Source organism: Pyrus communis, chromosome 17 (assembly GCF_041283825.1).
Source record: "Pyrus communis isolate YQ-2024b chromosome 17, ASM4128382v1, whole genome shotgun sequence".
NCBI lineage: Eukaryota > Viridiplantae > Streptophyta > Magnoliopsida > Rosales > Rosaceae > Pyrus > Pyrus communis.
Window position 1 is genome coordinate 3,728,141 of NC_142581.1, and position 22,794 is coordinate 3,750,934.

General features: G+C 38.6%; 3 protein-coding genes and 1 pseudogene across 5 annotated transcripts; 1 reads left to right on the top strand and 3 right to left on the bottom strand.

Annotated features, from left to right (window-relative positions):
- Nucleotides 1–2,780: 2,780 nt before the first annotated feature.
- On the bottom strand, nt 2,781–4,440 carry LOC137709246 (UDP-glycosyltransferase 708C1 pseudogene; annotated as a pseudogene).
- A 507-nt stretch (nt 4,441–4,947) lies between these two features.
- On the top strand, nt 4,948–9,701 carry LOC148689277 (phenolic glucoside malonyltransferase 2-like). The gene is made up of 2 exons (XM_088688920.1): nt 4,948–5,090; nt 5,418–9,701. Exon 2 carries the CDS (start codon nt 8,007–8,009, stop codon nt 9,549–9,551), a length of 1,545 nt encoding a protein of 514 aa, XP_088545046.1. The 5' UTR covers nt 4,948–5,090; nt 5,418–8,006; the 3' UTR covers nt 9,552–9,701.
- Nucleotides 9,702–10,632: 931 nt separating this feature from the next.
- On the bottom strand, nt 10,633–16,806 carry LOC137708383 (putative ubiquitin conjugation factor E4). The gene is made up of 16 exons (XM_068447441.2): nt 15,600–16,806; nt 14,867–15,071; nt 14,511–14,662; nt 14,178–14,430; nt 13,876–14,028; nt 13,330–13,533; nt 13,117–13,229; nt 12,916–13,030; nt 12,709–12,798; nt 12,383–12,586; nt 12,194–12,289; nt 11,912–12,034; nt 11,532–11,624; nt 11,279–11,443; nt 11,117–11,206; nt 10,633–11,022 (listed from the first exon to the last, which is right to left on the bottom strand). The coding sequence occupies exons 1-16, from the start codon at nt 16,439–16,441 to the stop codon at nt 10,843–10,845; spliced, it is 3,078 nt and encodes a 1,025-aa protein (XP_068303542.2). The 5' UTR covers nt 16,442–16,806; the 3' UTR covers nt 10,633–10,842.
- Nucleotides 16,807–17,786: 980 nt separating this feature from the next.
- On the bottom strand, nt 17,787–20,907 carry LOC137749210 (phosphatidylinositol 3,4,5-trisphosphate 3-phosphatase and protein-tyrosine-phosphatase PTEN1-like). 3 transcript variants are annotated; one of them, XM_088688837.1, is made up of 7 exons: nt 20,669–20,907; nt 20,153–20,461; nt 19,870–20,046; nt 19,585–19,698; nt 19,208–19,396; nt 18,770–19,108; nt 17,787–18,262 (listed from the first exon to the last, which is right to left on the bottom strand). In XM_088688837.1, the coding sequence occupies exons 2-7, from the start codon at nt 20,432–20,434 to the stop codon at nt 18,119–18,121; spliced, it is 1,245 nt and encodes a 414-aa protein (XP_088544963.1). In that variant the 5' UTR covers nt 20,435–20,461; nt 20,669–20,907; the 3' UTR covers nt 17,787–18,118. The 3 variants fall into 3 exon arrangements, with proteins under 3 accessions (XP_088544963.1, XP_088544964.1, XP_068345424.2); XM_088688838.1 differs by having other exon boundaries at nt 17,787–18,744; nt 18,834–19,108; nt 20,669–20,906; XM_068489323.2 differs by having other exon boundaries at nt 20,570–20,878.
- Nucleotides 20,908–22,794: the final 1,887 nt, after the last annotated feature.

Consider the following 22,794-nt stretch of genomic DNA (forward strand, 5'->3'; position numbering starts at 1 on the left):
GAGGCGAAGCTCATGTCAGTGATCATAGCAGAGAGAGGTGGAGAGAGTGAAGATAGAAGAGGAAAGAGCAATTGAGAAGAGCGCCGAATCAATTCAAAATGGTAGTAAAAAGGGTCTTCGGAATTGGTACAGGGCTCGTTGAGCGGAAGGGGATCAAACTGCTTTTGAGTAATTTGTGGGAAGGCCGTGAAGAAGTGAGACGAACTCTCTCACTCTGCAAATGAGACAGTTGGGTTTGGAGTGATGAAAGTGACACGAACATTATGTGATGCAAGTAACGCTGAAAGCCGAAGGAAAGGCATGAGATGACCCATTCCGGCGCTCGGAAGGAGAGCTACATGAGTGACTCGTAGATCACCGGAATCTGACATTTTAATGGAAGATGACGTTTTGGTAAGGGAAACTGGATTAGTTTTAGAGCAGGGCATATTTGTACTGATGAAGGCTGAGGCAGGTGCACTGAATGTGCATGTGCTCACGTAAGGACAAGTAGATATCTAACTTTCCTTGGATGCCAAGAAAGTTCGAACTAGTAAATTAGAGAAGCGACCTACTCGCCGATTATTTAAATGTTTTTGCAACAATAGTCAGGTAGTTTTAGGAGGTAATCTTAAATTTCCAAATTTTTGCTAAGTGAACATCTTTGTTGGCTCAGATTTTACTTGAAAACATGATGCAATTTTAATAGAAAATAATATCAAAATATACCCATAGGAGAAGGTTTCTGCGCAAATTGATCTTCAATGTCAAAAAATGGTAAATTAATTGTAGAAAAAGTGACACCGCCAACATATATAATTGGCCAATTAATTCTGAATTTTAATTTTAGTTGATTACTCTCATGAACGTCTATAATTTGTCAGTTTCTAGTAGTGAATTTGTTGATATGAGTAATTACTTTATTATTTGAATTTAGGTCTTGAATTGAAATATGTGAATTGAGACGTTTATGTGAATCAAGTCACAAGGAAGGCTAATGTGGCGTCACAACCCTAAAATGTTGCTAAAAATACAAGATCATGGAGAAGATTCATAGTTGTCCATATTAGGAATAAAATTCCAAAGACAAGTATACGAAGTGAGCTAGTGAAATAGAATAAAAAGAAATAAATAATATGTTGTCCACATGACTAAGATGGGGTCGCCAATTGTAAAAGCATACGGATTAATGAACTAAAATAAAGGTTAATAGGGGGTAATTGCCTAGAAAGTTCAGGAGAAAATTAACAGGTTCATACAAGTTGGAGGAATCGAGAAATACCTTTTTCAAATTTGTACTGTGTAAGGACAAGATCCAAAAAGATGAAAAACATATATTTTTTGGATGTGGATTATACATGGACACTAGTAAATTAGAAAAGCGAGCTACTTGATCTCGAGTATTTAAATGTTAGGTAATGCTAGAGAGACTAAACTTGTAAAATAAATTTTAAAAATTAAAATACTATTTAAGCGTTGATAAACGTGCTCATTCCCATTGGTGACAATCATTTAGTTTGTAAATTTTGTCTCCAAATTTAGTTCCCCTAATATTACCCTTAAATGTTTTTGCAACAATAGTCAGGTAAAAAATTTAGTTTTAGGAGGTAATCTTAATTTCCAAAATTTTGCTAAGTAACGTCTATACTTCTAGACTCATATTTTACTTGAAGACGTGATGCAGTTTTAATAGAAAATGTACACAAAGAAAAAGGTCTCCGCACAAAATGATCTTAAGTGTCAAAAAGTGTTAAATTAATTGTAGAAATAGATTTATAATTTAATGTCAAAAGATTGTACATTGTGATGTCAAAACAGAAAATCTCCTACAAATCTTAAAGTACTTGATTGGTGTTGGTCGTATTGAAGTTGAGAATCCAAGGCATATGACTGGTGAAACTGGTATACATGGCCCCAGAGGTTCTAGATCCTTGTAATGAAAGATGGGATGTCTATAGTCTTGGCATGTGTTTATGGGAAATTTATTGTTGCGACATGCGTTACCCAGACATTGATTTTGCTAATGTATTATTTGAAGTTGTTCGCCAACATTTACAAGCATAAATCCTCAGATGCTGACTAAGTTCTTTAGAAAACATCATGTGTAGGTGCTGAGATGGAAATGCATAAACGTCCTGAAATGGGCAAGGTGTTCATCATGCATTCATGGAATAAGGAGATCAAATTTGGAATCAAACGCTTATTGCGCATGAAAGATTGAGTTATGCAATTGTACTTAGGAACTAACTGGAGCTCGTCAAAAGGAAGTTGAGCAGCTTATTAAAACGCATCTACAACTGCCCTCACAACATAACTTCCCGCCATTAAAATTGGTTACTCGCAACTGCCCACTATCATCAACATCTGCAAAATTGCCATGTTTATGCAACTACTTCAGTAACTTCCCTAAAACCACCCAGGCCAATGATCAAAATGAACTCCTTGATTCCAGCTACCGTACCACAATCCCTACACCGTTCAACATTGGCATGAATTAGTGTAGTTATTGACCATATAAAGATGTAAACTATAAATTTGTATGACATGGCAACCCTGCGAAGATAACCGGGGAAAAGATGAGAACTTTTCCCTTGTATGATAGAAGAAATGGGGATGGTGAGTATTGAGATGCACTTTAGGTTTGTATGGACATTCTTTCTGCTCTTGCTACTCATTTTGGCTTCACAATGTTCATGAATAAAATCGTCACACCAGCTATGTGACAAATGTATAAGTAATTTTCACATATTGTCTACATGACACCATTTTACGACAAGAAATTATGATTTTCATTATTTAAAAGGACGATTACACATGACAGCCTGTTCCATAGCCGGACTACAACATATGTATATCCAATTCGAGATTGAAAAGTTACATGAAACTTCAACTTAAGCACATAAATTTCAAGGATACATTAGTTCTTCTGCGTCAAATATTCCAAAACTTGATTGAGCACCTTCTCAGATTTCCCACCAATGGCAGTAGCCTTCTTAGCATCTTCCCCCACCTTCCTAGCCAAACCCCTCAGCTTCTTATCCTCCATCAGCTCCACAATCTTCCTCCCTATCTCTTCCCCACCCACCACCCCTCCAACCCCACAACCCCAACTCCTCTCCCATATTTCCAACCACGCCTTCTCCACCTCCGCATTCACGCTCTGATCCCCATGCTGCGGCCAGGCCAGCACCGGCACCCCTTTTCTTGCCGCCTCCATAACTGAATTCCACCCGCAGTGATTCACAAACCCGCCAACAGCCACGTGCTCGAGAATGTCCTGCTGGCTCACCCACCCCTTCACTACTACTCCCCTGCCTTTTGTCCTGTCCAAAAAGGGCTCCCCAAGCAGGTCTTTCAGATCTTCCTTGTCGTCTTTGTCGACCTTACTTGTTTTGAGCACCCACAGAAACCTATATCCACTCCTCTCCAACCCATCTGAGAGCTCTTTAATCTGCTCATTCGACATGGCTGTTCTGCTTCCGAAACTCACGTAAATTATGAGAGATAGTTTCCGTCTTCTTCCCGCTCTTTCTTGGCCTCGAAAGTATCTAACGGTCCGATCGGCAGAATCGGTGGGAGATTTTCTAAAACTCTCCCACTGTTTATAGCTGCTAGAGTTTCCGGTTCGAAATCTTCGAAAGTGTTCATTAGGATCCCTCTGGATTTGGACGAAGCTCGAGAATTTGTGGCGATTAGTGATGTGAAGAGATGATTAGGGCTTTTAAATGGAGGAGGAATGCTTCCTATAGGCAATGGAGTGATTCCGGGGACGTTGACTTCTTTGAGATCGCTTGCAAAACAGGAAGGGTTTGATAGAAGGGTTGGGAGGTAGCCATGAGGCACGAAAATCTACATGAGGTGGTAAAGATGCTGTAGTTGGGGACGCCGAGGTCAGCGGCGACTGGGGCAATACTAGAAGCCACTGCAAAGTCGGAAAATATAGCTGAGACGGGCAGGGATGAGGCGGCAAGCGAAGGGCAGAGAAGGTGGACGGAGCGGTTGGTGGCTTCGAATTGGAGGAAGAAAGGATCGTCGGTGGTGGGATTGGTGGAGGAAATGACTTGGAACTCAATGTGGTTGACTTGTGGATGTTGGGATAGGAAGAATGAAATGTGATCAGACTCAGCGGCGGAGACAGAAGGGCGGGCTGTGACCAAGGTGACGGTGCAGTTTCGAGAGGAGAGCATGGCTGCCACGCGGAGGAAGGGGGTCAAGTGCCCCATTCCGGCACTAGGCAATAGGGCTGCGTGAGGAGGAGGAGGAGGAGCTGCGGTGTTTGACATGGTGGTGGAAAAGAAGTAAAGATGCCAGAATAGTAGATTAACAATGAATCCTTAGATCTATCAGAAAAAAGAAACACTTGTGAGATCTGATCACTTTGATAGCGATGGTCCTATTTAATAGTCTTCATTTGGAAAATTAATAGGTTGTTCGCCATTGCTCAATGGCTCATATGTTTCATCAAACCTTCCCCACAAAATCCAAGGATTTAACCTTGGTTTTGTAACTATAGAGACTTTAGATGGAGAAGTTATTCCACGTTCCCAATTCATTAGTTGATCTCGAGTTCGACCAATTATAATTTGATACCTATTCCCTACCCACTCTTTAAAGAATAAAAAATAAAACATATTGGGATTTGGGGTCCATTAGTCTCTACTTCCTCTCTTCCTTCTCCGAGAAACTGAAAGAAAAAAGAAGGATTTTGCATTTACATTATTTAAAATTATAACTCAACTATTAATTTTAAATTATACCATCTCCTTCAAAATCATATTCCAGTTGGGCATGAATAGAGAAGAATAAGACGATTGTACCAAATTTATATTTCAATTGGGCGATGAAGACTGGAGTTTCGGGTGGGTGTTCATGGTGGAGGGCATCAAGTGGGTGATCTTGGTGGTGGTTGTGGCGGACGCTTGGATGCAGCCATGACAAATGCGCATTTAATTATCTAGCTAACTGAGTTATATGTTTGCGTTAAAAAGATGTTCCACAGGTTTAATCTCAAGCATGTATCTGAGTTATTCTTCCATTTTGCTTTTTAATGTGTCTATATACGACATGAATTGGTGTTGCCCAACTGCGATTGTAGTCGGAAATTAAAATAGGTATTATACGTTTTCCCTATTTAGTGATCATTACATTTTTCGATATCATCCAAGCTGGTTCTTTGTTCAGTTTTAAGCTGATACACTTGTGTGTCTCTGTGACCAATATCAAATTTTCTGATATACTTGCTCCTGATGAAGAATTTAGAAATTGAACCAAGAAAAAGTTAATAACATCAAGAAAATTACATCTTAGATATGTTCTTCTTCGATATTAATTTGAATGCAATGTCTAATTTACGGGAATAAGTGATGAGGCCCTGGCTTTGTCAGATTTGCATTGCAGTATTTCAATGATAGGCATGGTTGACTCTTTCAATGTTTCAGTTGCTGCAGGCCTTCTCATGCACCATGCAGTTTGTGATAGAACATCTCGCCTGGTAACGACTATACTGCTATTCTTTCTGTACTGAATAATGCATCCGCTCATTTTATCGTTTTCTTTTTTATGCATTTTATCGTTTTCTTTTTTATTTAGAGATTTACATTCACGACTGTTTAATCATCTTCATTGATTGGATTTTTATAATGGAAAAGGCATTGACAATAAATTACAGGACAATCATAAACCCTACATTTATTGCCGGCTATTGATACTGTTTTGGTGTGCAATTGAACTTCCATTTTGCATTGCATAATGTGAAGCCTGAATCAGTTCTAAACCCTCTTTTCTTCCCTCGTTTTTCTACAATCCTGTGTTGGTCCTGAAGTTGTTGGATTCCTTCTACTATGGGTCAAGACTACAGCAACATTCATGTCAAAGTTTGTATCAGTTGCGTGCTTAATTAAATTTCAAGCATTAGATGTTAATAACTGTTGCCCTCAAATATACAGGGTAGCCATGGGGATCTGACATCTGAAGAGAGCCAAATTCTACTCGCTGAATTCTCTTGTGGCATAGCAAGAGTTCAATTAGCATTGCACGTGAGTATGTAAAGCAGAAGGCATCTCTGCTCCCATCAAAGACTTGAAAGACCCTTTTCTGACTTCTGATAGCATGGATGATGTTAAACAAACGTGACCTCCAAAATTCTCATAAGAAAGCAATCAACAAACGGAGCAGAAGATAACAAGAATCCGCTGAAGCCAACCAAGAGGACAAAGTGGCCATGTCCGGTTGAAAGCTTACCTTGACAAACAAGCGTTATTCGGTCTAGAGAAGGCGGCATGAGAGCTTACCTTGGTAAACAAGCGTTATTCGTGCCAAGAATAGTCTTTTCGTTTTCTGTTCTCTTGATAATTCTTTACTTTCTAGCGATAGATAGGACAGCTTGAATCAATGAAATTAATTTACCTAGTTCTTCTTCTCCGGTTATTTTTAAGGTCGGGTATTTGATCAATTGAGTTGAGCATCGGTCGTTGCTTCCTTTAGTTTTGTATTCACTAGTTGTATTCATTTCATATATATTATCTTGGAGCCAATGAAGCCGGCAACCATCAACTACTTTTTCTTTTACGTAAGAGAAATGCTAAGGAGTGTCTTCTATAGACTTTCTGTCATATCAATAACACGATATGTTATAATGTTAAGACGAGAATTAACGTTAAATTGTGATGTTGCACAATATGTTATAATGTTGGCACGTAAGTTAATGTTAGACCGTGAGATGACAAAGAGTTCATAGAGTCTTATTTTGAGCGTTTGTTTAGCATTTCTCTTTACGTAAATTTTGGATGAACTAATGAATTAAATGTTTGATCATGATTAAAAATTGTTTGACCCTAAATCTTTTGATATCATTCAAAATGCTCAAGGATCGAGATATGTAAGAGATATATTAATCGAAAAATGCTAAGATTATCTTCAAAAAAGATACCAAAAGTGCTAAATAAGATAAAAGAACAAATTTACGCGTACCATCCAAGACGTTTGTTTTGGCAACATAGATCAAATCGTCAAATCCCTACCATTTGAACTATAGAGTATGATTCTCTTCCCTTTTTTTCCCTCCCTCCCCTTCCCTCCCCTTCTATTTGAACGGTCACGGTTAAGTCACGTCAACATCTTATATTAATTTTTTTTTATAAAAAGAGAAAGATAAAATAGAGAATGTGAGAGGAGGAGATAGGAGAAATTTTTTATTGTGACGGGAACACAGATGGTACATTACGTATTTTTATGTAAGTAGTGGAAAATTTTATTTTTTAAGTTACTAACTTTTTAACATACATATGCCATCATTTGTATAGAGATAAATGGTGTATCACCTCGTGTGCCAATCATACTGAAAAATCTCTCAGATGAAAAAAAAAAAAAAAAAAAAAAAAAAGAGATTCCTAATCCTTGAATTTTTTAATAAATGCCTCTCAAAGTCAAGCAATCACATCATGTACGCAATTTGCACAATTTTTTACAATTTTTATAACAATAGAACTTACAATATATGATTAAAAAAAAATTGAAGAAATTTAGTATCTACCTTCAAAATTTGACAATTTAAATTTAACATTTCTATTAAGATGCTTTAAGAAGATTTTCTCAAAATTAAAACTTTTTATGGATTCTTTGTCATTTATGTTTTTTATATAATTTATGTGTCAATATTATAAATTATGTTACCAAAAGTGTGAGGTGACAGAGAATCACATTTTAAAAGTCTCCTTAATTTTTTTTTTTTTTACAAAATTTAATCTGCATATTTAATTTCGCTTTCTTAAAAAATGAATTATTGATTTGAGCATCGGTCCGTGCTTCCTTAGTTTTGCATTTACTAGCTGTATTCATACATTATAAATTGTCTTGGAACGCATGAAGCCAGCAGCCATCGACGACTTTGCTCTGGCGTCAATTTTGGATGAACCAAAGAATTAAATAGTTTTGATCATGTCATTAGGTAGTGTTAAACTATATTATATAATTAAACACTTCATTAAAAAGTTGTTCATTTCATTTCCAAACTCCAATCCGATAATCCAATGGCAATGAAAGTCATTCAAGTTTGCAGGGTAGCTCCACAACCTGGCTCGTCGGCGGCGGCCATCCCAACTCAAGGAGAGAAACTTACTTACGATGGAGATGCCGGTGTGTCAGAAGCAATATTCCAAGTCAATCAAGCACTGCCGGCACAAGATTACTTGTCTCTTCCCCTAACCTTCATTGACCTCCTATGGCTAAGGTATCCTCCCTTCCATCGCCTTTTCTTCTATGACATATTGCCTTTCTCTTCCCCTGCAGATACCCTACTCTTCTTTCATTCAATAATTATTCCAAAACTCAAAACCTCTCTTTCTCTCACCCTCCAACATTTTCTACCTCTAGCCGGATACATCACTTGGCCCGAAAACGCCCCCAAACCCACCCTAAATTATGTCAAAGGCGACACCGTTTCCCTCACAGTAGCCGAATCTGATGCCGATTTCCACCATCTCTCAAGCAATGACTTTAACATTGACGCCAAAGAATACCACCCTCTTGTACCCCAACTGGCGAAATCTCACGAAAAAGCCGCCGTGATGGAGTTCCAAATCACCGTCTTTCCCAACAGCGGCGGCTTTTCCATTGGAATATCCATGCACCATGCAGTTGTTGACGGCAAGACTCTCTTCATGTTTCTGAAATCATGGACCCACATATGCAGACATGTTCATCAATCCGATGACGTTGTTTTGCCCGATCAGCTCAAACCATTTTACGACAGAAGGGGTATGAAAGACCCCATCTTTCTCCAACTGGAAGAGATTTACTTGAACCAGTTTCTGAACATGGACCGACAACAAAATAATCGAAGCTTGATGGTTGCAGCCCGCTATAAATCTCGATTGATATCAAATTCAACTCGAGGCAACTTCGAATTCACAAGCGCAAAGATACAAGCTTTACGGAAATGGGTCATGGCCAGGAAACAACAGGAAGGACATGATCGATCTGTTCATTTGTCAACATTTTCTCTAACGTGCGCCTACTCATGGATTTGCTTACTAAAAGCAGAGCAAGAAGAGCAAGATGAAGTAAAAGGGGACAAAATAATACCTATGATAATCAACGTGGACTGCCGGTCGCGCTTAACCCCTCCTTTGCCTGCAAACTATTTTGGAAACTGCGTAATGGCCCGTCTAGCACTTGCAGAAAGAAAAGGACTTCTGGGAGAAGACGGGTTGGTTGTAGCGGTAAATGCGATTAGTGAAGCCATTAAGGGTTTGGATGACGGGAGTCTGATGAATGGCGCGGAGAATCTCGTTTCCAGTTTGTACCCTTCTGATGAACAGATACAGACTAGTAGTGGTGCTGGTCATCAGAGAACATTTACAACCGCTGGATCGCATCGGTTTGACATGTATGATACTGATTTTGGATGGGGAAGGCCAAGGAGCACCGAAGTGGTTCGGATGCATACAGTCGGAACAATGACTTTTGCAGATGGTAAGAACGGCAGCGGAGCTGTTGACGTCGGGTTGGTTTTGAAAAAACATCATATGGATGCTTTTGCTTCTCTATTTGCAAAAGGTCTTGAAACCCTATGAAGTTTGAAGTCTCATTTCATATATATTCTGGTCAGCTGAAAAATTGTATGCTTCTTCATGATTAATCTTGTGATGTTTTTTGGAGCAGGAAGCTCTATGTTTCTCGGACGAATTGGTATAAATAATGTTTTTAGAAAAAATTTCGGAAGACTTCGCACAAAACCGAGGACAGTGGTCTTTACTTCCTTTAGTACTAGTACCGCGTTTAGCGAGGCTCGAGTGAAACTTAGTCTCTTAGTCACATTTATTCTTAGTCCAGCCAGCACCAAATATGGCTAGTCTCAGCTAAGACAGTCCCTTTTAAGAAAGTGTAACAAACGGGGCCTTGAACTCTTGACTGAGAACAGCTTGCATTGCGCTGTGCATGCATGCTTGATTCTTGTAACTATGATCTGGGGAAAATTTGCAATGTCTCTCAAACTTAGGAGTCGATTTGGATTTTTCTCTTTGAACGTTTAATTTGGTATATATTTTTTCTTTTGGCAAAAAAATTGGTATATATTGAACTTGGGTAATGCTCATCGAACTTTCATAGATTAAATTTTGTAAACTAAACGACATTCAAATTTAGTCTACCTAGCATTACTCATCGAACTTTCAGACTTTTAAAACCTATTAATTTACCAAATTGAAAGTCGAGAAGGAGAATCAGAAGAATGTCATAACCAAAATTTTCCCTATAATTTGATAGCCAATAATCGTTTATATTTGGGGATTTTAACTTGTAATTGTTAGCTTATTTTAGTTACACTCCTTGAAATTCGATTTTAATTTTACTTTGTTCTTATAATTCAAAAGTTGCTACTTTACTCCCTGAAACTCAAAAATTGCTCCACTTTCCTTTTTAGAACTCGATCTGATTCCATTTTGTCCCATGAAACTGAAACATTGTCATTTTACTCTATAAAACTCAAAAATTTGCTTCACATCACAAATCAATATCATGGTCTTCATCATACTTAATCTAAGCCTTTTGGTCGGCAGCTGCTTTTGAGTTATATGACCTACGGGAAGGCCTTCTCTGCTTCCCACCAGCGGCCGGCCCTAGCGGCACAGCAATCACATATTTTGGACAACTGAATTATTTCCAACCGATTTTACAAGTCTATTAATTAACGAAAATGAAATTACACTTTACAACCCTCACCCTTTCATGATGAGTAATAGTTTGTCTGCTAGAACATATAGTAATCATATGCTAAAAGATTATAGTTACAATAACCTTTCTGGAGAATTTCCCCGCTGCCACTTTCCCAACGCTATAAATCTTAATCGTCCTATGAACAACGTCCTAATCAATTAGCATTTCACTAGTTGTAGTTTGTATCGTCACCTTGGTGCTCTGCGTGCTCAAGTCTTCCGCGTGTTTCTTCGATTCTTGGGACCTAATGAACTCCTGTATCCTTGCCTTTAATTCATTGTCTGGTATCAGCATGTCCGCAGTAAGATGTGATCGGTTGAACGGATCAGACTGCAAATCGCATGCAATAGATAAATTAGCAAGATAGGTGATGCGTTTCATAAAGATTACCCTATATATTATCACATAAGGATTGATGACGCACGCTATCACTAAGAAGATGCCTTTGAATGACAGGCCGGTCTACCGTGATTCTTGAAGAAGGTAAGATAACTGGATCCTTCATTAAAGTGTACTGCAAGAAAGAAAATACATGTAACATAAGACGGTCCCAACATATCTACTTAGCCACTACACAAAAATGTACCTGAATTGGATCGAGGAATTCATCTGGTATATCCCCAAGAGTAGCTTCAGTGTCCATGGCCTCCGAAGCAGCAACCTTTGCTTTTGCACCTAACTCGATAAACTCTTGTATGATCCTCCCATCTTCACCAATTTTCCTTAGGACATCCGCCGCAGCACTAAACAACTGAAGCAACGTAGAATTGTGTCAGGTAGTGTCCAAGTCAAACATAAAGATAGAAGTTAAAAGTAACGCTTTGACTCATCTGAATTACCTGATCATTGTACGACCGACCATCCTTTGAGATGGCAGCTGGAAATATATTTTCTGAATCACCCTTTGCCAAATGAACATATATGTATACAATCTTTAAACAAAAAGAAAAGGAAGTCAGTCCGGGCGTTCTTCAATCAAATAAATGCAAACATCTCCGCCAACAACAAATCAGACACTCATAAATGTGCATGAAAATAGGCTAGAAATGCTAATGAGTGGGTCAGGGCCAGCTAAGCTGTGGCACCATGAGCCGTGTTCAACTGAACCTTCTTTACTAACAGGCAGATTTTGATTCAGTCATACAAAAGTAGCTATATATAAACAGATAATTTCAACTGCATGTCATCCACCAAGCAAAAATCACATTAGCATGCCAACCTGCTTAAGCAATTGCTTTGGACGAAATTCATATTTCTCAGGGTCTTTCAAACTAAGCGATTTTCTTTGAGGGCCTACTAATTGCAACAAAAAGTAATTGAGCATGCTGGCCACCCTTTCAACCTGGACAGAAAATCAAATAACAAAGTTGTTCAGAATATACTAAGAAGATAAACCACGTGGAAACTTTTGGATTTAGCAACCAAACTATCACTTCAGAGCGATAAGCATGCATCTGCTCAAATGTGTGCATGTGTGAGAGATTGAAAGAGATGTTTATACCATCTCAGGAAGTAGAAAAGGAGCTGTAATCTGTTCTGTAGTAAATGCCAGCATACTAACGTCTTCATTTGCTAATTTCATATCTATTCGGATAATCTGCAAGTACCAAGCATTCATTTGGTTAGGTAATAACTTCCAAACAAACACTATTAACGGGTTTTGTTTGAGTGGGGGGAAGATGAAACAGACATTCTCTTGAGAATGGAATAGGCGGGTTCTCTCCTCCCTTTCTTGAGCAGGTCTGCGCTCCCATTCTGCAGTGTTTGACATCTCAGCTTCCAGTTCTTTGTGTTCAAGAATTTTGTTAAGACTTTCATCCAGAAGATAGATGCTATCATTGATCAAAAAGTTTAAGAAATTCAAGTAAACACCCTTCTCCTCTTCCTTAGCAATCTGGAGCAATATAAATGTTATTGTAGTCAAGGGCACATGCCGTAAAGAAACCAGAGTGCAGAATTTACAGAACTTAGAATCACCACAGAAAGTTCAACCGTATTTCCATTAAAGTACTGTACCTGTTTCCAAGCATTTCGATGACTAGGGACATGCCACAGATATTCAAGAAGTTCAGCAATGTTGTGACGAATATTAAACTTGTCATAGAACTGCACAATTGGAAAACAAACACGCCAATTTAAAAAATAAAATAAAATTGAGAATGCAAAATATAGTTAGATGAATGTCCTTCGATATCACACACACATGTTCATAAGAGCACCCACCTGTGTGTGAGAGCCAGTGAACTCGATGTCGACATATAGCTTCAAGAGATTCCTCACAAGATACTCAAGAGATAGTTGGTGCCCTTCAAATAGGGTCGCTGTAGCAGATGATCCACTGCAGATGCAATGCAAAATCTTATAAATTCCCAATTTTGATCATCAAATCAAAGGATGTAATATAAAATGGCGAAGTTAAACCACCTTCTACGGGGCATCCAGCAGTTCAGGACTTCAACCATCTTTGCCCTTAGATAAGGGTTCCTAATATATTCTGGACTTGCCATAAACATTATAATGAAGTTCATAAAATCATCCTGCAAAGCAAAAATATAAAATTAATAACACATGAAGATAAGACTACAGGAAGTATGAAGAGAATAATTTATGATAAAAGTCATTTAATAAAAATTCTACCAACAAAACCCCATCCAAGGCTTTTGGAATCCGGGAAGCAAATATGAGCAACTCCATGGCATCTTCCACAAAATGCTCTGGCATAGAAGCAAACTCCGTAGGGCAAGTTGATGGCAGAGGCATTTTAAATCCACCAACCAAGCGAACTAGCCACACCACCATCAAACGGTAGAAAGTAAGAGCACTCTGTATAAGTGTCGGATCCTGAAGGAAAAGAAAAAACAAATATAAGGACCAGTAGTGGCTCCAAACAAGAACCCCATTGAAGAAAGAATGGTTAAAAATATCTAACCATAGAATAGGCATAGACAGACTTCCTACAAAGTTGATGCAAATGCCAGAGACTAGAATGGCCACCTAACAAATCATTCAGCTTCAATATGACTAGCAACTTAGTTCAACCCTCGACAACCATACGAAAATAGATACAAGCTCAAGTCTAATAGGTTATGATACCAACCTCATAAGAGCTATTCAAAAATATACATGACCCAACTAAGTGCAAATAACCACACAAGCGCGTGCACACACACAGTTCGGACATACCCTTAATATCTGAGCTTCGTAACAAAGCTTTTCCTGCGAATACGACTCTATTTCCTTCTCAAGGCGAGCTATATCCATCTCCAATTGTGGAGAAGATGTCTGGCCTTGCATGGCTTTAAGTGTGGAAAGAGTATCTTCAGACCTTGAAATGTCCTGGATTGAGTATTTTCCATATATAAATGTTCCACACTTCAATTACAGATAACAATTTATACAGTTCATGAAGTATATGAAAATCTTAAATCATAAAAATAACATGCATGTGGTATTTGATGTCTTCCAATAAAGGATACCCCGGTTACCTGTACTAAATGTTTAAAGTCAGAAAATGCTTTCAGCAACCCCAGATTGAGCACCCTTGCAGTCATGAAGAAGCATTCACAAATAAATGAATATTTAGCTTTTTCACTGCTTGGCTTCACATTGACACTATTACCGGAACTGGTGGCTTCTTGAGATTGTAAAAGGCGATTTTCACCATCAGTACTCCCCATATTAGCTTTATTAATCCATTCAGTTACTTCTTCAGATGATGCATGTAACGCAGTCAAACCTCTAATGTAGGTCGAGAAACAGTGGTTAGCATGCAGAACTCAAGAAGGAAAACTTATGTCTACTGATAAAAAAATCCTCACCTTAACTCCAAACGGTTACTGTAAAATACATATTTTGGATCAATTTTGTCCCTTTTTGTTAAATTTGCATCCAAAAACGGCTCACAAAGCCGAAGCATGACAGCACTGAGATTGACAAACATGCCTGAACTTGCACATGAAAGAGGATCCACCTATGACCATAGTACCAAATCACTGGATGTTCATAACATAAGAATCCAAAGATTCCTTACTAAAAAGTTGATACCAGTTATCAATAGAAAAAAGGTTTCAATTAAGATTAAACTCAATAATTGTTTGTCCAACAGTTTTGCTGGCCAAGATTACAATCTTGTCACAAAATAACATCACTGTTGGTATCTGATCAGAGACAATACCTGAATATGGGCCCTTGATGAGTTTTTGTTGATCACCTCTGCAAGATACTCAAGAACATTCTCACGAGTGGTAGCATTTTTCAGTAGTAAGAGAAGAACTTCAGTAAGGCCATCGTATAAGTTACTCATGACCGTCTTAATTGTGGCAAATGAAGATAGCAGATCAGCAGGTCTACGAGTTGAAGCGTCAGAAAAGCACTGTTGCCTGGTGTTGTCGTTCAAGAGAGAAACAATGCATTAATAAGAAGCCCCTTTTTCCTTCTAAACATTAAAGAGAAAAAGAAAGTGGACTGCTAACCCAAAAAGAAGGAGAGCACAGAATGCAACGAGAAAACAATGTGCACATTTATCTACCAGTTTCATGCATGGTTCAGTTTCTTTTAGTCGACTCAAGAATTATGAGTTTCCAAAGTTTGAGAAGGGGATATGATAACCAAGCAAATTGACTCCTGTACTTTTTTGTTTCTCTCTCCAAAAGGAGAAAGGTAAGTTTAACCAAGCCAAACAGATACGCATTTCTGTTAAGTGTAGCTTCAATCTTCTAGAGTCTAGAAACCGAAAACAACACCGCATTCAAAAATTTATTCTATACTTTTCTATATCAACATATTAGTACCACAAACCAAAGGAAATAACGTAACAACAAGAACATGTCAACACCAAATGCAAATAACAGCAACACGAGAAGTAGAAGCATCATTGGCAAACAACAAACACAAAATAATTCACTCACCCAACATCAGGCTGGCTCTTGAAAATAGGATGATCAGGCAGAGCACTGACATGAAAAAAAGGACCCAAAATGCTAGTCCTCTCAATGACACGCCCATTCAAGTACACCCCTTTCGGAATCCACCACGGGTGATTCACAAGTGACCTTGCACCAACCGGAAACTTAACCAACAAATACAGAGCCCTCAATGGCTGCTGGAAGTTTCCGAGGGCCGAAACCTTAAGCACAATTTCCCTAAGCTCCTCATACAACCCCTTCAATATTGGGTCCAAGCTATCCAAATCGGAGTCAGTGAAGAACTCCTCCAAAAACCCAGGTGGGCACTGAATTCCCCCACTACTCCCACTTCCTCCGAACCCATCAACCGAACCACCGCCCTCTGAGAAAATCAATGGCAATAAAGGCGACGCATTCGACTTATTCGAATCGAAATTCGGGTTGGGGAACGATTCGGGATTTCCCAAATGAATCCTACAATACGAAACCGAAAGCTTCTTTGCTTGCCTAACCACAGAATCCAATTCCGACTTCAAGTTCTTATCTTTCATGGAAGCAATTTTCTTACCCTCGTCGTAGGCCCGTTTGTAGCACCCGATCAGGTACTGGAACGGGGGTTCAGCACCGGGGAAGCTGCCGGAGAGCCGATCGATTAGAACCGATTCCATGAGGTCGCGAGTGAGCCTCAACTCTTTCCCCTCGCTGAGAATCTCTGCCGCAGTCATCTCCAAGTAAACAATTCGGGAATCGGAGTCCGATGAACCGGTCAGCGATACAAGAAAGATTTTGCGGAGGACTATGTCCTCCAGCTCCTCCCGGGACCGCTGGGGTTTCGGGGTCGCCATGGATGGAATCTGGGCTCTCAGTGATGAGAATTTCCGCAGAAACAACGACGCAGAGGTTCGTTGATGGTCTGTGAGACTGAGTAGAACAATACAGGAGAAGAACCTGGAGAAAACGTAGGAAATAGGAGTAGCTCCCAAAACGGGTTCCGGTTCACTTCCGGTCCGGCCCGGTTTTCTTTTTCTTTCCTTTCCTAGCACATTTAGATCCCGATTCGGCCTTGATCCAAATCAAAATCCATTTATGAGAAGATCAAGGAATTTGGATTCTATTCAGATTATTGAATCCAACTTTCCAACTCATATTCGATCAGAATTGGATTAGTAACTACTAATGGAGATTAACGATTACTAGAATGATCGCTCCTACTTTTTTTTTTAGTTTATTATTATTTATAGAAAGAGAGAGTTTCGATTTTAGAAATGCATGACTGAAACTTAATATCATATTCATTAGAATATTTGATCACATATGTAACGTTACGTACTATGCCGTGACAAAAAGATAGAGTCTTTCAAAGTGGCTTTTTCCTTGAATGAAAAATCTACTGACATTTAATGAATGGATTCGTTTTGCAATTACCAAGGGAGTTGAAGTGCTTGATCTTCAATTTATCAAGAACATATGGCCGCTATATTTTCCCAACTGGTTACTTTCAGACTTCAAATATCAACACAAGCATTTTTTTACATTCTTAAAAAAAGGGATAATTGGTGGTAAATTACAGTTATCCACTTTTTTCGGATGCTAGGAAGTCTCACAAAGACATTTCACTCTCCTCAGTCCAATGTTCTAAGGCCTCTTTCTGTTTTCGACAGATTCAAACAGCTAAAAACTGTGCATCTAAAAAATGTTTTCGTCGACAAAACTCGAACGGCACATTTGTCGTCTGTTTTTGTGTACCTTGAAAGCTTGACCTTAGCGATTTGCAGGGATGCACTTGGGCTCGTATCTGGTTGTTGTAGGTCCATTGCTTCGACTAAATAGTTAAGATTCAAGGCTTCCAAGGGAATGCATACGAGAGAGAGTTTGCCATTTGCATTATCAAACATTCAACAATGCTCGAGTTGATGGTCAATAACCCATCCGGTAAAATCTATTGGGGTGGAGGAGAGTGGATGGAGGCCATAGTGGTCGAAGCAGTGCACCACCATAATCGTCGTTTGGATCCATGTTGGGAAGAAAACTGCAGGGCATTCGTCGAGGAAAAGCTGAAGGATGTGAAGACTAATGCTCAAGTTATAATTCTCTTAACGATCGTAATTAGCAAGTGCATTATAGCACCATACTTAAAAGTTTTCATGTCTATGCTGACCATTTTTTTTGTTCTTTTCCGGGAGGTGGCTATGCAGTAAAAAAGAATCGCATTGAATCAACAAAATTTCAAGGTAAATGATACCTCAACATCCGTAAAACGCTCTGGACCATACCATGATACAAAACTTGTTTTTTCATAGCTCCACTGCTTTCTGCCAATGAAAAATTAGATGGCAAGAATGCAGGAGGAACGTGATTTTGTGTGTACATATATATATACATACATACATACTGTTAAAGTTGCAAAACTGCAAGGTTTATCATGTCGATCAATTTGTGTCGAGAAAATTAGAGTCGAAATTCATTCGAATAGGAGTCATAAACCGCCGGTTTAATCTCCTTAAACAATTCCCGGTATGACTTTACAGCAATTCACGATGATCAGATATTGGAGTTGTGAATGAGGGTCTTGCATTCGCAGGACCAAATAGTAGCTCTAAGCAGAAGGCAGGGCCGCATACTGATCCTCCTTTTTTTCCAACTTTATCCAAATCCTGAACAGTAAGCTGCAACCATTCAAAACATCAACAGATCAACATGAATCAGATTTTTAACTGTGCATGCGGGAGCTTGTTTGGATGTGCTTTTAGAATGGCTACAATCATCTCTGACAATGTTTAGCAGAAAAAGTTAAGTATTTATGGGTTGTAAAAGCGCTCTGAAGCATTAATGCTCAAAAGAGCAAAATTGACCCATAATCACTTTCAGCAAAAATTTAAAAAAAAAATTCAAATTACTTCCTGAAAATGCATTTGAAAGCACTTTTTCAAGAAGTAGTTGAGCAATGCTTCTCCCAGGAAGTACTACATGTGATTCCGAAACCCGTGAGCACTCTTAAACTTTGTCTGCCATACATCGCTAAATGCCCTTCTGGTTGTTTGGAAACGATTTTGACCTCTCTAGAAGTAATCCCAAGCAAGGCCTAAATTTTCTCCGGGCTCATAAGTGCTTTGTAAAGAAGCTTTTTCAGTGAACCGTTGATAAAGTGCTGAAAAGAGAAAGTAGGTCAAGACCTGTAGCAAGCTGTTCCTGATGAAAGCTGTGTTGAAGCAAGCATAGAAGAGGCGACTTCCATACATTTTTTGATAGAATATGACTCGCACATCTCCAGTTATCTGCACAGGCATATCGAAGTAATATTCAAGACAGGCCTTCTGGTAAAGTACGGAGCATTCTGTATCCATTTGGACTACAACATGAGGCTCATCCGATTCTGCTTTCTTGTCTTCCTCTTCGCCTTCAACGAATGAGACATAGTATCGTGGACTACTAGTCCTCTGACATCCTTTCTGGATTTGTTTGCAGGAACTCCTAGAAACTTCTAGTGATGGACGATAAAGCTGGCCGGAAATCTGTTAAGACAAAGTTCAAAAAATTCTTATTAGTTGGCTTAAAAGCATATTGTAATTGATCAATGTTCTATCCTATCAGAATGTACAAAAAGGGCATACCTCTTGCAACTCTGAGACCACAAAAAAGATTTTTTCAATGTTAATCGTGTCATAAAATCGGATTCGTCTCAATTCTCTGCTACATTGCTGAGGCAAATTCACATCGGGAGGCGCATCTTCAACTCCACGAGGAAAAGAGAGACAGTTCGACCAGTATTCTACATAACGGCGTTGGCTTGGTATTGAGACCTGTTTAGATCAGATACACAACGTGCTTCTTAGTGTAAGCTTTTTTCATGCCCTTCTTAAAAGAGTTTTTAAATGACTTAGAATCGAAATTGAAAGCAATACATAATCTCAAATTTTTGTTCATACAGATTATGTTATATACTAACATTCTACTGGAAATTATTTGTATTATAACTAATGTGACTTACTCCTTCATTATTGACGGTCCGCCTTTGAGCATACAAGTGAAGAGCTTCCTCTGCTGGCATCCCACAGTAGACTAGGTAAGCACATAGCATTAAGCCCGTGCGGCCTTTGCCTGCCTGCATCAAAATAGCAGCGATCAAAGAACACAAACATTATAATACATCCTCACTGGTGTAAATTTAGCTTAATCAGCGTGTTATAAATATTTGGATTCAGATAATTAAGCAAATAACAATATTTGCTTAAGAAATTATATTTGTAGCAGCTAGCTTGCTATTTATGACTACCATGCAGTGTATAACGGCAATGTTTTCCGGATCCTGTGATAGCCATGAATCCACACTTTCACAGAAGAGCTTGATCATTTCTAGATGTGGAACATGATTGTCATCAAAAGGAAATCTCTCCACACGACCATGAAAATGAGACGGGTCATAATTTTCTTCGATGCAAAGGTTGTAGATCTGAAAAAGTACCACCTTATTAACGAAAAATTGCATATATAAAAAGGAAATCAAAATTAGAGGAAAAAATTGAGGAGGAACTGATTGGATTAAGGAGCTGCAGTACCTTGTAATGATCTTGATGTCTCATATCAAGCACAGACTTGACCTGCCAAAGAGGATTACGATACATTGCCCTCATTCGTTCAGCAGGGAATGACATTGCCAAAATGCGATCCGTGATGTAAGTCATGTCGAGATCATAGCCAGCAACAAGCATTCGCCTCCGCTGCTTTGACACCAAGTTACGAATGTAAAAGCTTTTACTCAGACAATTGATCAGTTTGTGTTGTAGGGTTAAGCTTTCAAACTTCCCTGCAGGCACTTGCCTTGAGAACTTCAACCCCATCTTTTGGCTGATCTAATTCTATGGTACCTAACCCAAGAAAACACCATTCATCAACAACCACTAAACAAAATTAATGATAAATATATCAAAAAGTACACTTAAACACAAGTTATTCGTGTCATATTTATTCACCACCTTTCTAATACATGTGACTCACGGGGACGACCTCCTTTATCTGCGATGTGATAAAAGAATGTCCTACATATATAGCATTTTTGGAGAAAGAAAATGTACCTGCAGAGCTGAACATGAAGTTAATTTGTGATGAATTGGGTGAAAGGAACTTGATGTGTTGAAGCAAATTCTAGGGCAAAAAATTAAAACCCCAAATTGAAAAGGTTTGGGGAAGAAACCCTAGAATGAGCTTTGGTAAATGAAAAAAAAAAATTGTGGGCGGTTAGGGTGGCCGGGAGGTCATGACGAGGATGACCTCCATTTTTCGTTGGTTGGGAGAGAGAAGAAAAGAGAGAGCTGATTGGGGTTGGGAAGCTAGGCCAAATTTGGAGGAGGGGACAACAATCTCTGCCCCTAATTTGGACGAAAATTGTTGTGGCAAGAAATTAAAAAATGGGAGCAAAATTGGGCGAGAACTTTGGGTATTTTTCTGCCTTGGGACAGAAGGAAGCTTTTTTAATTAATTAGGAATGGCTGAGCTGATCAACCCTAATATTATCAACCAAAAATGCAATGTCCCTTGTAGCCTTCACCAAGTCTCATTTTACCCTCTACATTCTAATGTGTCTCACTTTACCCCTCGTGCTCTTGTTTCGTGTCCTAGTTTGCATCATCCCGTTAAAGTTGTTAACAAAATCGTTAAGTAGCTAACATTACATGGGCATTCTTATTGGAAATTTTCCTCTCAAGAAAAATTAAAAAGTACTTCTCTACCCTCTCCTCCTTTTGATCTCCATCATCATCGTTTCATCTTCCTTTGCTTTTCTTTGCATCTAGTTTTATTGGATCACAATACCCACAATCAAAACAAATACTAGAGGCTAAACCAAATATGAAGATAAAGTATCGCCTAAAACCCTAAATCGACAAGGCTGGCATTTTTGAACTCTTCTCCTTTAGCATTTATTTAGTCTTTCGAACTCCAACTACCCACAGAACCATATCAATTATAAATCAGCACTACCCACAGAACCATATCAATTATAAATCAGCTAATGCGAAACACAAAAAGAATATATATACACACACACACACGCACACACACATACATACATACATACATACATACGTACATATATATACACACAACGATTTCCATATTTAAAGATAGAGTTTTGGGTGTGAACATGAAATTGATATCCTTTTTCTTTCTTTTTACTTTTTGATAAGAAGAACAGTAGACGAAACGATGATGATTATGAAGGAGAAAGAGCAGAAAGAGGAAAGGGATCAGCAGAAGCGAGATGGGAACTTGTGATTTGTTGTTTTTCCCCTTTTTGTGTTAAATGTGAAAAGAAAAATTGTGAGAACACACGTAAATTCTAGATAACTATATTCGAACAAGTTGTCATATACAGTTCAATAGATCCAGTGCAATCTTGCGTCTCAAGGGAAATAGAGAAATTTTTGAATGTGAAAGAAAATAAAAAGATTTTCAATTAGAAGAATCTAGCAACTATACAGTGAACAAACCTTCATATAAATGTACAAAGTACGATGTTATAGCAATTGTTATAGTTCTAAAATGTGCTAAGTCACAAGCCTCGTAGCATGGGCTTGTGAATCTGTGATTGGTAGTTAGTATGAATGAGGCTGAATTAGGTGGGAAATGTGAGTATATTTATCGAAAAATTCACATTAAGCATGTCATAAACTTTTAAATTACTATTGAAACCCTATTATCGGCCAGTACCAAATCAAAGGGTAAAAAAAATGTGTACTTGCAAATGAAATTCTGCAAAGTCCCAAACAAATTCCAGAAGAACCTCTAAAGTAAACTGTGGCAATTAATCACCCATCACACACACACACACACACACACACACACAAAATAAATAAAAAATCATTAGAAATATTTGTTGGATAATTTGACTATAAATCAAAACGAAAATTGAGAGTAAAATGATATTTGACCGAAACAATAAAACTTTGCAGTTGCTTTGTGGAGACGCAAGAGGGAAATTGCATGTATCGTTTTTATCCTCAACCTCCAAAACAGCTAGCTAAACAACATATGATGTGATATGGAAGAAGTGCTGTACTTGCCTGACGACATTTGAACGTCGTGCTCGTTAGTAAACGACATGCAAGATGCAATGATTTACGTCGAACGTCGTCGAACTATGAGCGACACTATAATGTCGAACGGAGAAGGAAAAAGACGACGGAAATTTAATGACCGTGTC

Coding starts and splice junctions, on each gene's coding strand:
- LOC148689277 (XM_088688920.1), top strand. CDS start 8,007: ATGGCAATGAAAGTCATTCAAGTTTGCAGGGTAGCTCCACAACCTGGC.
- LOC137708383 (XM_068447441.2), bottom strand. CDS start 16,441: ATGGCGACCCCGAAACCCCAGCGGTCCCGGGAGGAGCTGGAGGACATA. Junction 15,072..15,599: donor AAGAGCCAGCCTGATGTTGG/GTGAGTGAATTA, acceptor CGACAACACCAG/GCAACAGTGCTTTTCTGACG. Junction 13,534..13,875: donor ACGAAGCTCAGATATTAAGG/GTATGTCCGAAC, acceptor CTTTTCCTTCAG/GATCCGACACTTATACAGAG.
- LOC137749210 (XM_088688837.1), bottom strand. CDS start 20,434: ATGGGGTTGAAGTTCTCAAGGCAAGTGCCTGCAGGGAAGTTTGAAAGC. Junction 19,109..19,207: donor TGGTCTCAGAGTTGCAAGAG/GTATGCCCTTTT, acceptor TTGTCTTAACAG/ATTTCCGGCCAGCTTTATCG. Junction 18,263..18,769: donor TCAGGAACAGCTTGCTACAG/GTCTTGACCTAC, acceptor GAATGGTTGCAG/CTTACTGTTCAGGATTTGGA.